This window comes from Ips typographus, linkage group LG1 (genome assembly GCF_016097725.1).
Source record: "Ips typographus isolate SLU linkage group LG1, UJ_Ityp_2.0, whole genome shotgun sequence".
Classification (NCBI taxonomy): Eukaryota; Metazoa; Arthropoda; class Insecta; order Coleoptera; family Curculionidae; genus Ips; species Ips typographus.
Window position 1 is genome coordinate 13567338 of NC_138422.1, and position 16489 is coordinate 13583826.

The 16489-nt window shown below is 34.1% G+C and overlaps 2 protein-coding genes across 4 annotated transcripts in view; one reads left to right on the top strand and one right to left on the bottom strand.

Annotated features, from left to right (window-relative positions):
* Positions 1-16489, top strand: part of cutlet (chromosome transmission fidelity protein 18 homolog) — a 31946-nt gene that overhangs the window by 1791 nt on the left and 13666 nt on the right. For 2 of the 3 annotated variants that reach the window (XM_081995812.1, XM_081995815.1), the window contains exons 4-6: positions 2331-3292; positions 6326-6602; positions 6659-6930. In XM_081995812.1, coding sequence (XP_081851938.1) covers positions 2331-3292; positions 6326-6602; positions 6659-6930 — 1511 coding nt within the window. Of the gene's footprint in view, positions 1-2330; positions 3293-6325; positions 6603-6658; positions 6931-7003; positions 7161-16489 lie in introns of those variants that run through there. The other variant, XM_081995813.1, reaches the window with a different exon arrangement.
* Positions 14964-15943, bottom strand: LOC145740355 (uncharacterized). The gene is made up of 2 exons (XM_081995893.1): positions 15784-15943; positions 14964-15488 (listed from the first exon to the last, which is right to left on the bottom strand). Exons 1-2 carry the CDS (start codon positions 15821-15823, stop codon positions 15016-15018), a joined length of 513 nt encoding a protein of 170 aa, XP_081852019.1. The 5' UTR covers positions 15824-15943; the 3' UTR covers positions 14964-15015.

Here is a 16489-nt window from a genome sequence, read left to right on the forward strand (position 1 = left end):
TAGGCTGAAAGTTTGTTTATTAATTTATGGGACATGCCCATGGCTTAAGCTGAATAACAATGACAAAGAAACAAAAAAAAGAAGGAGAAAAACTTACTTGACTAAGAAGAGCATCCTAGATATATCTAATGAAATTAAGGAATCCCTATGTATTGTATATTTCAAATACCTTTCAAGTTGCTCAGTAAATTAGGTAGATATTACTCTCTTTAGCTGGTTGGAGTTAGTATTTTATCTTTATATTTGTTCCCCGTAAAAATGTAACTTGAGAGAGGTGTTTTTAGCGATTATTTTTAAATCTACTAGGACGGTCTTCATATTCGTCGGTCATTCGATATGGCCACTTTTATCAGCGCCACTTTGTATAATAGGTACCCAAACTGTGATTTTGATCTATTCACTCATTTGAAGATAATATACAGGGTTATTTATTTATGAGATATTTGATACTGAAGCAAAGGTTTGTAATTCGGAACTTTAGGAATTATTTATAATATAAAAAAATCCGAAAATATTCAGAAAAAGCTGAAATGTATAATAAAACAATCCTAATCTTTTTAAAAAAAGTTCTTTGAATCAAATTTCCTTTATTATCATTTTTTTTCCTATACTGAATGGAGAATTTGATTTTAAACCTTTTAGACTTTCTGAGCCATCATTGACCATTTTTTTTAATATGGGAGCAAGTTTTTTTATTTTTTTTTAAACTAAAAATAGCTTTTTTGTTGTTTTATGTCCATTGCTAATACTGATATTTTTCCTGTACTTAGTTAAGTGTCTACTTTTAATATTACTTTGATTATCCAAGTAAGCGCCCATATTATAAAGTTAAATTTGGTTACTGAACATTTTTTTCTGTATTAAAACATTTTGAAGGCCCTGTAAAGGGGTGAAAATGAAAATTTTGAATATCAGAAATGCAGTTATTTTTAAAACTAAATATCCTACATATTTTTTATGATAAAAAGTTACAAGTTGTGCACATACTTTGGAAATTTTTCTGTAAAACGGTTGAAAACCTTACACCTTACTTACTTTTGTATGATATAAACTGGGTCCAAATACAGGGTGTCCCAGAATGTTTGGTTGTGTTTAAACTGAAATAAAACGAATGTTTTTGCCTAAGAAATAGTTAATTTAATGGGAAAATGTTAACAGTAAACGTGGATTTTTATTTCTTAAAAATAATGTTCTTAAGATGTCTTCATTCCTGTGCCACGCATTCTTGAAGTCTGGACCTTAAATTGCCAAAAACAGCCAGTATCATTTCCTCTGGAATGGCGTTTATTTCATCCTGGATTTGCAATTTTAAAGCCCTCAAAGTACGTGGTGGTGTCTCGTACACCTTGGACTTTACTCAGGTCAAGACTTCGTGGGGGCCAACGTAGGTCCCCCCACTTTGAAGTAACTTTGTTCGGAAACAGGTTTCGTACCGTTGCTATTGATCTTCTGGCGATGTCGGCTGTGGCCCCATGTTGCTGAAACCAGGTATTGGCGTCAAACCCCACGAATTCTTGAAGGGCTGGTCGGAAAAAATCGTTTAACATATGAACATCACTATTGACTGTAACAGGTTGGCCTCGGTCGTCCTCTTTGGGACTGTGTAGTGGTTGTTCGTGCTTCTGTTTAGGATTCTCATCGTTGCAATAGCGACAGTTCTGCTTGTTTACTGCCCCATTTAAATGGAGATGGGCCTTGTCGTTAAACAGAACATTTTCGATTAAGTAATTTTCGAAGCAACCATCCTGTGTGTACTTGTGTGACTAAATAATCCGCAACCTTCCTCGACCTGGCAAATACAGACTCGTGGCGCCACTAAACAGCGTTGTCAAACTAACGCCCTCTAAAATCAGCAAAACATTATAGGACACCCTGTATCTTACAATATTATTTCCATAGAAAAAAATGACATTTTCTGAACTTTTTACATTCTCTTAAAGATGTTGAAAGTTGAATAACAAAAACTTTATTTCCGTCGAAATGCCAGTGAACACATCTTAAGTTGTATTGGATATACAGATACTGCTTCATAATACCCTTAAATGCATCACTGGAAAATGTCTCTAATTACCGAATTAATTAAATGTCGTCGACTTATTGGCTTCATTAGGCATCATGTAATTCCATTCGTATGTCACAGACTTTACAACAAACTTACAATAATTGTAAATTTTACAAAAATGCATTTTATGGATTTTTTTGATTCTACTAATTTTACTTTTAAAGTAACTTAGGTTAACGGTTGCGCAATATTGAAATTTAATTTTAGCTTAAAGTAAACACTTAAATTAGTATTCTGATTTATTGATTGCTACGGTTTTTGATTTCAGGCAAAACTACGTTAGCCCATATGGTGGCCAAACACGCAGGTTACAACGTAGTTGAAATTAATGCCTCAGACGACCGTAGCATTGAAGCTTTTCGCAACACATTAGAAAACGCCACCCAAATGAGATCTGTGGTCGATCAACAAAAGCGACCAAATTGCATCGTTTTTGATGAAATTGACGGTGCACCAGCCGCTTCTATCGACTTTTTAGTCAAGTTTATCAGCGGCAACGTGGCTGTGAAAGCTAAAAAGTCAAGCAAGAACAAAGAAAAGCAACATCACATTCTTAAACGACCCATCATCTGCATCTGCAACGATGGTTACGCACCTGCTTTGAGACCTTTAAAGCAAATCGCTTTTGTTATCAATTTTCCTCAAACATCTACAGCCAGATTGGCTGAGCGACTGATGGAAATTGCCAGAAGACAACAGATCAAGACCGACGTGGGTGCAATGATGGCATTGGCCGAAAAGTCCAACCACGATATTCGGTCTTGTTTGTCGGTGTTGCATTTTTTCAAAGCCCAAAACAAACCTATAGGTCTGACGGATATCCACAAAGCTAGCGTGGGCCAAAAAGATATGCAAAAAGGATTATTCGCGGTGTGGTCCGATATTTTTGAAATAAAAAGGAGTAAAAACGTCAACGGAACTATGGTTCTTCCTACCATGAAAGATCGCATGCAAAACGTTTTGAACGTTATGTTTTCATTTGGAGATCATGAAAGGGTGGCTCAAGGCGTCTATGAGAATTTTCCAAAGTTGCAAATCAAGGAGAAGAATTTAGAAGGGATTGCGCACGCTTTAGATTGGTTTTGTTTCAACGATTTGCTGACCAAATACATTTACTCCGAGCAGAATTACTCTTTGACAAGCTATTTGAACTATGCTTTTGTTGTGTGGCATTTTACTTTTGCCACTACTCAAAAGCAGAAGTTGAATTATCCGTCTGCTGGTTATGAGGTGAGTCTTCAATTAATTGTCAAAAAGTTAGTTAAAATGTAATTTTATTGTCACCTAACCATATAAATAATTTTTCTGATTTAGTAAGTAACATATCCATGCTACCCTAGAGATTCTTCTCTAGTGCGATTGCTGTATTTATGGCGATAAAAAAGTTAGCTAATAAGCAGAAATATCGCAAGGTTCATCATCCTAATGTCCTTCTGCTTCATTATTGCAACATAACCCAATTTTTAACACTAATAGAAACTGTCACAAAGAAAAGGTATTGAAAGAAGGAATTATACTTTATATTTTAAAAAACGGGCAAAAATCTGTATGAGGCAAACGGATTGCGTTTTCTTCTACCACGCATTTGTTTTAGATTTTATAGATTTCTTGACTTCATAGTTGACTAATACTAAATTTTTTTTTTGTATAAGTCAACCTTGTAAATATCTTCATTTTTCATTTGGATAATGATTAAAAGTGTCACTTTTTGAAACTGAGTTACAAAATAGCTATTTATGTAACCAGTTACGAAAAGTTCGATTTTGTGTAACGAATGAATGTTTGTAGGGCGAGCGCAGCGAGGTCCTACAATTTGAATGAGTTACACAATAAGACATTTTCGAAACGTGTTGCATACATAATTTTTTCTAATTTTGACCAAAAAGCTGTGAAAACCATCTTTTAAAATGATTTAACACAAATATTCACTTTCATAGCACCTTGTATAAACTGTGACAACGACATGTTATGATGGATGTCGCCCATATGTTTCTACGGAAATGCATAAAAACAGGAAGTGATGAAATGAACTTTTCATAACTAGTTACATAAAGTGATACTTTTTGTAACTAGTTACGAAAAGTAAAACGTTTTGTCACTCTAATCAGTTTTGAAAAGTGTCACTTTATATGCCAAAATTAGAAAAATAATTTTTCTGATTTAATAAGTAACATATCTATGCTACCATAGAGATTCTTCTCTAGTGCGATTGCTGTATTTATGGCGATAACAAAGTTAGCTAATAAGCAGAAATATCGCAAGGTTCATCATCCTAATGTCTTTCTGCTTCATTATTGCAACATAACCCAATTTTTAACACTAATAGAAACTGTCACAAAGAAAAGGCATTGAAAGAAGGAATTATACTTTATATTTTAAAAAACGGGCAAAAATTTGTATGAGGCAAACGGATTGCGTTTTCTTCTACCACGCATTTGTTTTAGATTTTGTAGATTTCTTGACTTCATAGTTGACTAATAACTAAATTTTTTTTTTTGTATAAGTCAACCTTGTAAATATCTTCATTTTTCATTTGGATAATGATGAAATGTGACACTTTTCGAAACTGAGAACTGAGTTACAAAAAGTATTATTTTTTGTCATTGGGGACGAATCTTGGTACATTGAGTGTGGTGTTTTTAGTTTTAGCAATGCAACGACTTAATGAATTTTGAAAAAATATTTAACTGCATAAAAAGTGTTTAGAAACGTAGACCAGTGGCCAGAATGATGTTTTGAGCTACTTTAATGACAAATAAGAGATCTGGTTAACACCACAGTCTAACACTCTTTGTTTTAGTTTGGTATCACATGAACATTCTTAGTTATTTGTTATGCGTAAAAATGTCTGGACAATGCATAATTTTGCTTTTATCAACATGGCTGTCTAAAGTATTTGAGTCTTCTGAATTTGAATCCAGAAATAGTACAAAATTGATATTTTTATGCTGTTTTTACTCCAATTATACTATTATAATACTATTTGTGTCCACATACTAAGCACAGTTATTGTTAATCCAATTTATAATTAATACATTGGATAAAAAGCATTATTTTATAGAATTTTCTACTTAATGAAACTAAAACAATTTTAAGCTAACATGACGTTTTTTTTTTCCACCAATTTATACTAGTTTTGTTAAGTTTCTTTCAGTAAATTGTAGGTCATTTAATAAAGTCCGACACTGGAATAGTTTTCTATATCTTCTAGTTTAACAATAATAGTTCCACTTTCTTCAAGAAAGTTCTAAACAGTTTCCAATGGTTGCACTTTTATAACTTAGTTGATTATAGAATATTGTTACCAAACAACTAAAATTCTTTAATTTGCATTATTATAATATTTCGCCAGTGTTTTTTCTTACTTGTGACTGTTACGTTCCAAGAAAAGTCTAATAACCATCACTGATTTTTGTCATTTTAATACTAACCGTATACCGCCTGTCAACTTATTTATGAGATATTATTCTGCAAATATAATTGCGGTCGGTGGGCAACGATAAAACCTTTTAAGAAATGAAAACGCGTTAAAAAATTCCCACCGAGCATCAGATTTTCTCTTTAATTTTAAATGACTTATCTACGGTATTCGCCGTTCCGAATGGCGGCCGAAGAAAATGTAATCTCGCTGGAAAAATTAGTCCTAATTCCTTGTTAAGGCTTTGCCTGAATCTTGATTGCGATGAAATTTTAAATTTGGTACATTAGCGTCAACGTCCGAGTTTTCCCAGCAGGACAAGGCGGTTTGAATCAAAGTGATTCGGGCAATTTATTATTTAACTCGAAGTCGCACCATTGCGACAACCCCCCAAACAGCTATAAACAATCAAGGGGTGGAAATGCACGCTTACGGAAGTTTCCCCATTAATAAACCAGTTTCGTGGCGCAGCCCTGAAAAAGGAAACGTTGAAAGAGTTTTTAAATACGCCCGGTCTAAAGTAATCTTTTCGCATTGTAAGCCGGTAATAACATCCCCATTTACAAAATAAATAGCTCGTTGTAAGCTGCATTTTCTCAGATATAAACGGAGTCAACTACGTAAGTAGCTTCGCTAATTACTCGGCTGCTATTGGATGAAATCTTTTTTAATGTCCGGACTTAAAGAGCTGACTTTGCCGTGCATAATTCAGATGTTCATTAGGACTGAATGCAATGTTGAAATCTCGGTGCGGTATTCGGCTTTAATAACCGTTTGCCCCTACCAACTCAATAGCTGATAAGAATACTGGGTAAAATATGGAATATTTTATTTTTTTGTTTCAGTTTCGAACAAAACAAACTCGTCAAAAGGGTATCGTGACAGAACTTTTGAAAGGGATGCCTCCTTCGGTTCGTTGTTATCAAGCAGCTTTGCCTCTAATTATGGATGTACTTCCACTTCTATTAGGAATAATTTCACCCCCTTTGAGGCCAGTTAGTTTGCATTTGTATACTGAAGAGGAACGAACCAATTTGCTTAGGGTTGCCTCTATCATGGCCGATTACAACCTGAATTATATTCAAGAGAGAAAGCCGGATGGAGCCTACGAGTTCAACCTTGGTAGGGCAGGTTTTGGTTTTCTATGAAACTTTTTTTTAAGGGAGTTTGGTTTGTAGAACCAAACGTGGAGGAGTTAGTAGTGCTTGATAAGAAAAGTTCAACTTTGGCCAAAGTGTCGTATTCCAACCGGCAGCTGATTGCTAGGGAAATTGAGATGGAGAAAATGCGAAGGCTGGAGGCTCACACTGTTGGAACTTATACTGGAAAATGTAAACCTTCTGAAAAAGTCAGAAAAGAGGACAACGCGTCCGATGCGCAAAAAGCTCTGCCCAATCATCTACAGACCTTGAAGTTCAAAGAAATGAAAAGTAATCTGAAAGCACCTAAGGTAGGTTTTTCAATTTTTGTTACAAGGTGGTGGTTCTCTGAGGCAACACTTGATTGTGATTGAATTGATTTAGATGGGCTTACAAATTTGTAAAGAACCTTAAGAACATTTCCATCTTTTTGAAGGAGACTTTGAGAAGTATGGAAGATAGAATTGTACTGAAAAATATGATGCGCTGAAAGATCGAGAAACTCTCAATTGAACTTTAATTGTCTTCTCTTCTTTTAAGCAAAATGTCTAGTAGAATCTACTTTTAAAGTAGTAAATACCGTACTCCAAAGAACACTTTGCTTGTCCTGAATACCTGAAGAGCCCAGAAACAGTATAGATAATTTATATTTTAGATTTCAGGACGTCGAAAAACGCTTTGAAAGAGCTAAAATATTTCTGAAAAACACTGCTTTAAGAACTTTTCTATTTGCGATCTTTAGGAACTAACGATTTAGAGAAGAAGTATCCTGAATACTAAAAGACACCTATGACAAACCTAGAAACACTGCAAAAATAATCTAAAAATCTGAAATTCTTGAATGTTAGTTATCTTTCAACTTTTTAACATTTTTTAATTAGGAAAGTTAAATTGTTAGGAAAATGACTAACATTGAACTCTCTGGTTTTTTGCAACTTTGATCATTTGACATTAGGGAGATTTTATAGCATTGTGAGAAATATAACCAGCAGGATTCAAGACCTTCTCTTACACACCTCCAAAGGTAGCAGAGGTGATTTCCGCAATATACTATTAACAAAGTCTGATAGTTACAATTAGAGATAAGTAAATTCTCATTTAAAGCATGAGTGTATAAGTAATATGCTTCGTTTATTCTGGAACAATTTTGAAAAAAATCAGAGGGATAGAGATGTCTATAATATAAAATATCTCGCGATTTGCAACCAATTTATCAAACAACCCCATCATTTCCGAAAGCAGATTCCATTAGCTTTTGCCATTAGCTCTATTATTTTCCATAATTAAAGCGATATGGATAGAAGGCGATTCTTTGCCGATTCTTTTCATATTGAAATTGCCCCATCGTTATTACGAAATGATTTTGTTGGCCGTTACATTAATAGACCGCAGGCCGGCTCCGTAAGTGATTTATCATGGGAAGCCCGAAGGATTATTATTTATTACTCTTTTCGAATTTATTCGTTGACTTAAAAGGGGCTTGTTTTCTCGTCGTCATTGTTTAGCCAGAATTAATTTGGTTCTTGAATTTTTTTCCATAAAGTGTTGGTTTATTGGGTTATTATGGATACACATAGAGTGGTTATGGATAAGGATTCTAACTAACAAAGTATTTAAGGAGGAAAATTTACCCTTTACACGTAAATCTGTTTAAGAGTCCTGATTTCCCTGATGATACCGTAAGCCCAAGTAGCCATTCAATTAAAATAAACGTTTCCACTTGTTTTCGCAAACTGCAAATAAAATGGTAATTAGTAACAAACTATTTATTATTAGGTACAAATTGATGGTATGATATTCACGTACGGTTGATTTTTATATTATTTATAGTTACGTTTTACAACAAAGCGATTACCAAAAATGTAGATAAAGATACAGTAAAATAACTAGCAAACCAGACAAGATTAAATACGTCACTCATTTACGATAGTCTTTTATAAACCTAATCTTGTAATACATTAATGATTAACAAAGTCCATTAATTAGAACAATAAATTCAAATCGCTTGATACAACAATAATAATTGACCAACGTCTCACTGAATGATTTTTTTTATTTGATCGACCGAAATACTGTATAACGGTCGTAAAATTTAGTTATAAGGACGTTGGTATGTATTAAAAAATCGAAGTTTGGCAATAGTGGCAACGGTCGTTAAATTGTATGGAAATATCAATTTTGATCATGTAGTTTTGAACTGTTTATGTTAAATTGTTACTGAAATTTATTTGAATCTTTCTTCTTAACTTTATATTTAGTTATTTTTGGTTTTGTTACATTCAGACAAGACACGTTTTTTATTAATTTGTTTATAGGAATTGACATAAATCTTAAAGAAACTTCCTACATTTTGCATTAATAATTCTTAAGTTTAACGATGCGCATACTGATTATCATTATGTAGTTTATTGTTGTACAACTTCGTGTACAACAGAAATTCGTGTGCATCGCAATACCTCGAAAACCTTGAGTTGTCCTAACTGTTTTCAGTGATATTTAATAATTTTGAATGAAATAAATCCAAAGAAGGATTGTGGTTAATAGCTTCCGGTGACTTAAAAAAAAAACCCACAACTTTCGTAAATGGCCAAGTGTCAAAACCCAGTTTCCCCCCATAAAACATTTAGGCAGTGAATTAAGAACCATTAACACAAAATCCATTCCCCTGCAGGGGCTAAAAGTGACCACTGCCTCGGTGAATTTATGACCGAACAGAAGGAAAGAAATCTGAATGGACGAAGGAAGGAAGAAGGTCATTTTTCTCTTTGCCAGTGCTTGGCTCTTCCGCAATTTCGATGTTGAGCCCGCTAAGTAATGTTATAACTTGGAAACATTAGTGGAATTGCAGAAAAGCACTGGAATTACATTCTATTAAGTATTTCCTCGACCGTTTCAAGAATCTCTTTGTTTGGATACTGGGGACCTTATCGATTTTATGGTGTGAATCTATTGGCATTTAACTGCATAAAATAAGGAATAATAAATAAATCTGCCCTTTGTTTGGACCTTTTCGGGAACGCTTGCAGAGGTTTTTTGGTTAAATGGGGCGTCAAAGCGATATTTATGTCACCCGGACGGGCATAAGTAGAAGATAAACCGCTTTTAGGACTTCCTGAGAAACACTAGAACAATTTAGGATGCTTTTGGCACCGTTAAAACGATTCGAATTCCGGACTATGGTCGACTTAGTTTTGAATATTTTAGCAGAAGGCGGTACCAGTCATAAGTAAAACAAAATCTATACAAGGTGTCCCCCAATGTTACCACTTGATATCATTCAGTAAACTTATAATTTTCATGCGCGTCTACAAATGATAATCCAAAAATGCCAAATTGGGATGTTTTCAGGTCAAGAAAGTTTTCTGTAATGCAACCTTCAGACCGTTAATTTACAAATTGTATTAAAAGTAAATGAAAATGCGCAGGTGTGGTAAAAGCCGTGCAACGGACAGAGAAATATTGATAAATGCATGCGCGAGACAAAGACCGAAATCTAAAAAAAGTCCAAGGAAACGACAATTTTCCTGCGTTGTTGCCTAATGATATTTTGAACGTGATTACTTGCAAAATTCATTTTGTGATTAGAACATTCAATTTGTTACAGTATTTTCATGGTCACACAGATACAACCTAGTTACGAAAAATGTGTCTTTTCCTAACTCTTTGTCACTTGTTGCGATTACAAAATCACTTTTTTTGTCAAAATTAGCGATGAAAAAAACTACTAAACAGGTACTTTTGCAAATTACAAAGTCCCGACGTATAATTTCACTTAGACAAGCCCTAAAAGCAATCCTTCCACCTAACGTGAAATATTAATTCGGGCAATTTAAAGTGGAAAGAGCGATATTTTACAGGAAGCGACCGCCTGTCATCGTTTAATGATGATATAACAACGCAATTATATTCGCACAATGACAAACTGTTTGAAAATGGTTAGCTCATTAAACACGAGTGCTGGCAAGTGTGTGCATTCCGTCCCCCACGATTTTCCGAACCATATGGGGTGGAATATTATATGCATAAGGGGGTAATCAAAGGCACTAGATTGTAAATAATACTCGTCTGTATTTTCTAAAGGGTGGGAATTTCGATGGATTTTGTTCCTGTTTTGTTCAACCAGTAATCGAGACAAAATACTGGATATTTTGCCAATTATAAAATAAAGTAAATTATTGAAATTTAATTCAAACTTAGATTGATTAGACTTTCTTATAGGTTTGTATAGGCTTAGGGTCGTCAACCGTAGTGGATTTTAAGGCTCCAAACATAAACCTTGTCAAATCGTACTGTTTTCAATACGTCTTGCAGATCTCCTGTGACGTAGTAAGAGACATTTCATTTTTATAACGTGGAAGTTTAAAGTCAGGACGCGAATTACTCATTCCTTAGGTCTTTTTCGTGTAAATAACTTATTGGGACAGCTCTTAATATTGTTTGAATACGATCGAACAACATGACGCTTAAACGGCATTTTTCCGGCAGAAGTTACCTTTCTAAACTCGAATCACTACAAAATAAACATAAAATATAACCTACAATTTTAATTCCGTCTTCCTCGACGGTTGACTTTTGGTTAAAATTACGTCCATGGATTCCGTCTCACTCAACTCAGTATAAACAGAAGAGAGATAGGGCACATGTCCCTTTTTACGTCATAGATATATGGTGTACCAAATAAGTATGGTTTTCACCCACGTTTTTCTGGCAGTAAAATGTTTCGTGTTTAAAAAATAATTAAAATAAGTGACACACATTTTTCCACACTATTTCAATCGTACAATTTTTCCGATTGTAACGTCATCATTCTAGTTTAGTTTGATTTTTTCGTAAAAGACTATTTAGGTCAGATCCCATCACCGATCCGAACTTTCACTCCGGAACCAAAGAATACGTGTTAAACGTTAAGGTTTGAGAATGAACCGAATAAACTGCCAGGCCCTTGCCATTAGATGAAATTAATTGAAAGAGCAAACTGCTTTAGCAAGGATTTCCGGTTCGGGCATTCTCTCCTATACATTTGGCTCGTTCCCGAATGATCCATTAAGTAAGGAAGCAATTTCGTAGGAGTTAACACATCAACACGCCCTGGAAAACGATCATTACCAAGATTCCATTCGTACTTCCAGTTCCGAAACTCTTAAGTGGAATGTTTGCCTTTAAAAGCTAATTGCTACTTGTGTTTGACTCATTTGACGTAAAACTGGTTTTATTGTTGTTAGCATTTCTTACAGATTTATTGGTTGGTGCTTATTTCTATTACGTGCTCAGTTTGTTCAGTGAGTTTTCTGTCTGTTACGTGACATTCGTCATTTCTCTTGATTAGACAAAAATTAGGGAAAGAGAAGGAAGTCGTCTTTACAGTATAAAAGCGGAAGCTGGAGTATATTGGCCACATACTAAGACATGAAAAATACCGCCTTCAGTTGGTTGTCCAGAGTAAGGTGGATAGCAAGAGAGCACCAGGGAGGAGACGACATTCTTGGTTACACAACCTACGCCAGTGGTTTGGATGGTCATCTGTTGACCTGTTTAGAAGCGCAGTAAACAAGATAAGAATAGCCATGTTAATAGCCAACGTCCGCAATGAGAGAAGGATAAGGCAATGAGAGAAGAGAAGAAGACAAAAATCGAATAAAAATGTGTGTTTTGTAATATTTATGATACATACCTACTACCAGCTATTGTTAGTTTGACAGTTCAAGACAAATATTTTGAATTTTTTACGGCCCCTTAAAACCCAAAATATAACTTTAATACAGAATTTTTAAAATTTAGGATACAATTTTCAATCTCGGAAACGGTTAGAGTTAGGATAATTTTGCGAGATACGAAAAATGTTCAGAATTACTTTCTGCACCAAATGAGCCAGGTTTACACCCACTTAGAACCGGATAAACGCGGTCACAAATGACAGAGCGTTAGTTTCAAATTTGACGTTTTTTTTTTGTTTTTTGGATACCTTGTATATTTTGTTCAACCGTGTTGCGGTTAGTACGAGGTGAAAAAGCAGTTCAGGACAAACATGTTGGACTTTTTACAGTCGTTAAAACCCCAAAAATGTCTGAGAAACGGAACTTTTAAAATTTTGATGCAATTTTAAAAAAAAGTCGTATCCACCCGTCCATCCATTATGGAAAAACCGGAAGGATTTTCTGGTCCTCTGTATTCCAATTTCGATTGATGGGGAGAGATAATATGAAGTTTTAAAACAATAATAATAAAACAAAATACAATATTTTAATATAATATAGTAAATCAATGAGCCAAAACACTCCAATTATTGAAAAAAATGGTACCAAAACTCAGAACTATGTATTTCGCTTATACAGTGTGGAACAGCCAAATGGAATAAATTCGATAACGAATAAATGAGAGCGTGTTGGGAAAAACGCTTGGACACGTCGATTTGTATTTTTAGATGCGCATTTATCAAAAAAAATAAAAATTATATAGGGTGTGTCATGTGACAGTGGCCGATACCAACTTTCTTATTTTAAATACAACCCCCTGTATATTATTAGTTTTTTGGATTCTTCAGAAAATTCTAGACATAATTCATGTACAATGTCCCATACCTATCTTCAACTGTTTCGGAAATATTAAGTGTTTTCAGATGTATTACAACAATTAACATTAAAAAAAGAAAATTATTTTATTTCACAAATAATGTAAAAAAAACAAAAAAACATTAATTTCAATGTAAGAGATGTTCAAAATGTTCGTGAAAATAAGTATTGAGTGTAATGTAGCGAATTTGTGAAATAAAATAATTTTCTTTTTTTAATGTTAATTGTTGTAATACATCTGAAAACACTTAATATTTCCGAAACAGTTGAAGATAGGTATGGAACATTGTACATGAATTATGTCTAGAATTTTCTGAAGAATCCAAAAAACTAATAATATACAGGGGGTTGTATTTAAAATAAGAAAGTTGGTATCGGCCACTGTCACATGACACACCCTATATAATTTTTATTTTTTTTAATAAATGCGCATCTAAAAATACAAATCGACGTGTCCAAGCGTTTTTCCCAACACGCTCTCATTTATTCATTATCGAATTTATTCCATTTGGCTGTTCCACACTGTATGTATTTTTCTGTCTTACTTTTTACCATTTTTCCGTTGTGTTTCTACTGATCTATTTTCATTGCTTGTAATTTTATGTTTGCCCCACTTTTTGAAATTTGTGACGTCATTCTAATTTACTTTAATATTCCGCATGCAAAATATGATTGTAAAAGTTTAAAATACATAAAACAAACCCAACAAACTTTTTTTTCGGATTAAAAATTCAAGCGATCCTTAAAAAATCACATTGTCTCTTTATACCATCATCCCTTCAGTATTAGCAGTAGCAAAACTATATCTCTTAAGCCACCCTTCGGCGATTTGTGGCTTCTGCCGCCGCTTTTTCCACACAATGGCATTAATAGCTTGTCAGGGCTCGACATAAGGCCCTTCTGTTGGGTGGAGTGGCCCTTCAGACAATAAAATATGTTTAATCGGCCCCGCTTTGTTGCTTTAACACGGCCTCGTCTTGTTTGTTTATTATGATTCGATATCGAAACTTTTTTTAATATTTGTTCTACTTGTAACCGTTTTAATAACCTGGCAGTTAGGGGGTTGGTTATTTGATTTTTATTTGCATTGATGGAGTAACAGTTTATTTTTGGTCAATAGATAAAGTTTGTTAACGATCTATTTGGACCTACACAAAAATTTTATATTTTGCCCCTTGCATATTATAGGGTCTTTTATTGCCTCGAAGTTAAAGGTTGCCACATCAGCAATAAGTCGTTAAAGCAATTTTTGTTTTCGTTCGAATAAACGAGTCTATTCTTTAAAAATCACAAATGTTTTTAGTGCACCAGGTGCTCAAAGATAATGTTTAATGTCTCTATGGATGAGTTGATTTTGATTATTGTAATAGCAATATTTGGCTGTAAATGATATAAGCTAGACTAGAAGCATTAAATGAGGATTTAGGACTTTTTCTTATTACTCACAGTCTACAGTTCACTGGATGTTTGAAGAACTTTCTTAAAGATTTTAGTGTCCTCCTTCCAACATCAACGTGGGAGTAAATTTAGTTTTTTTACAAACATTCAATAATGATGCATTTTTCGCTTCCAAATCCCAACGAAAAGTTACCCTTTACTGAGGAGCTTACTTTATCGCGCGTTGCCAGTGGTAGTCTCGAATGATTGCTGCGTTCCACTTTGTGTCACGCAGCAGTCATTCTCAGAGCATAAAAGTCATACTTTACTAACTATTAAGTTGCATATATTCTTAAGAGGTTTTAAAATCTGGGGTTTTGCAAAAACACAGGAAAATATTCATATTTTAGGCATTTATTATCAATCAAACTGTTAGTAACTGTATAAGAATTAGACAGCACGTTGGAGTTCCCTGACCAATTCGCTCATTTGAGCGAAGCAGACGTCGCAAGCGTTGATGACCTCAACTTCTGGCCTGATTCCATCAACTTCAGGAGTGAGTTCAGCAGGCAAGTGAGAGATTTCGATGCTTTCACCTTCGATTTCAGCGGGCAATTGGGAAATTTCGATTTGGTCGCCTTCGATTTCAGCGGGCAATTGGGAAATTTCGATTTGGTCGCCTTCGATTTCAGCGGGCAATTGAGAAATTTCGATTTGGTCGCCTTCGATTTCAGTGGGAAGGTTGGAGATTTCTACTTGGTCGCCTTCGATTTCACTGGGAAGGTTGGAGATTTCAATTTGGGCTGGGAGGTTGGAAATTTCGATAGCACCACCTTCAATGTCACTTGGGAGGTTGGAGATCTCCACGTTGCCTTCCTCGATGAGACTGGGAAGGTTGGAGATTTGCACAACGGAAGCGGAGGCTAAAAGAGTTTTAACTCAAATTAATCTTTTTTATGTTGAATTTACTAATTTTCAAATTAATTATAAATTTTTTTTTAACATTATATCATTCAGACTATAGTGGTAGAAAGAAAGCAATCAATAATGACAAGCTTTACTGATTTTTTTTTCATTTTAAGGGATTACATTTTTTTTTGTTAAACCAAATGTGGCTATTACACATTAGTTACTTTCACTTTTGAAACAATTAAAAACAATATAGGTATTTATCATTATCATAATCAAATAATACAATATCAAAGTTAAATATCTTACCAATGGCCACAAGGGCGAAGGCAACAATAAAGGATTTCATCTTGGTGGTTCTTGTAGTCACTAAGGTTTAATAACTTGATTCTTACTGTTGCTACATTGCTTTTTATACCCGTTTTGATAAAAATTAATTGTCCTTTGATCGGTCTTTTCGATATCTTTATGGTACTTTATTAGGGTATTACTGGACTTTATAATTATTGTTTTTATAGCATATCTTGGCTGCGAAACTAAATAATATGATATAAAATTTGAATTTTCGAATGGAATCGATTAACAATCATCGAATTGCTTATTAAATTCATCCCTAAAATGCATTTTTTTACCTTGATAACATTGCTGATGTCACAATTAGGTTACTAGAGACAATCCAAGATGTTGAGGTTAAGTTTCAAAAACTGAAATAGTCAAGTTATCACGCATATTTTGCAGTTTTAACTCGTTAATTCTAGTTAGTAGATCTCCTGTGTAACAGTCATCTTTAAAGTATTTTTCTGATTTTCTGACAAAATCTAATTGATCTTCTACATTAAACTGAGATGAATAGAATTTTTACACAAAACTTACGAAAGACATAGGGAAAAATTTTTGAATACTCTTAACTTTTCTTGATACACTTGTGTATAAAGTAACATTGAATATTTCTGTATCTTTCAACAACTTGAGCAAGTTTTATTTTATTATCTGCCACGATTTCTGAAATAAGAGC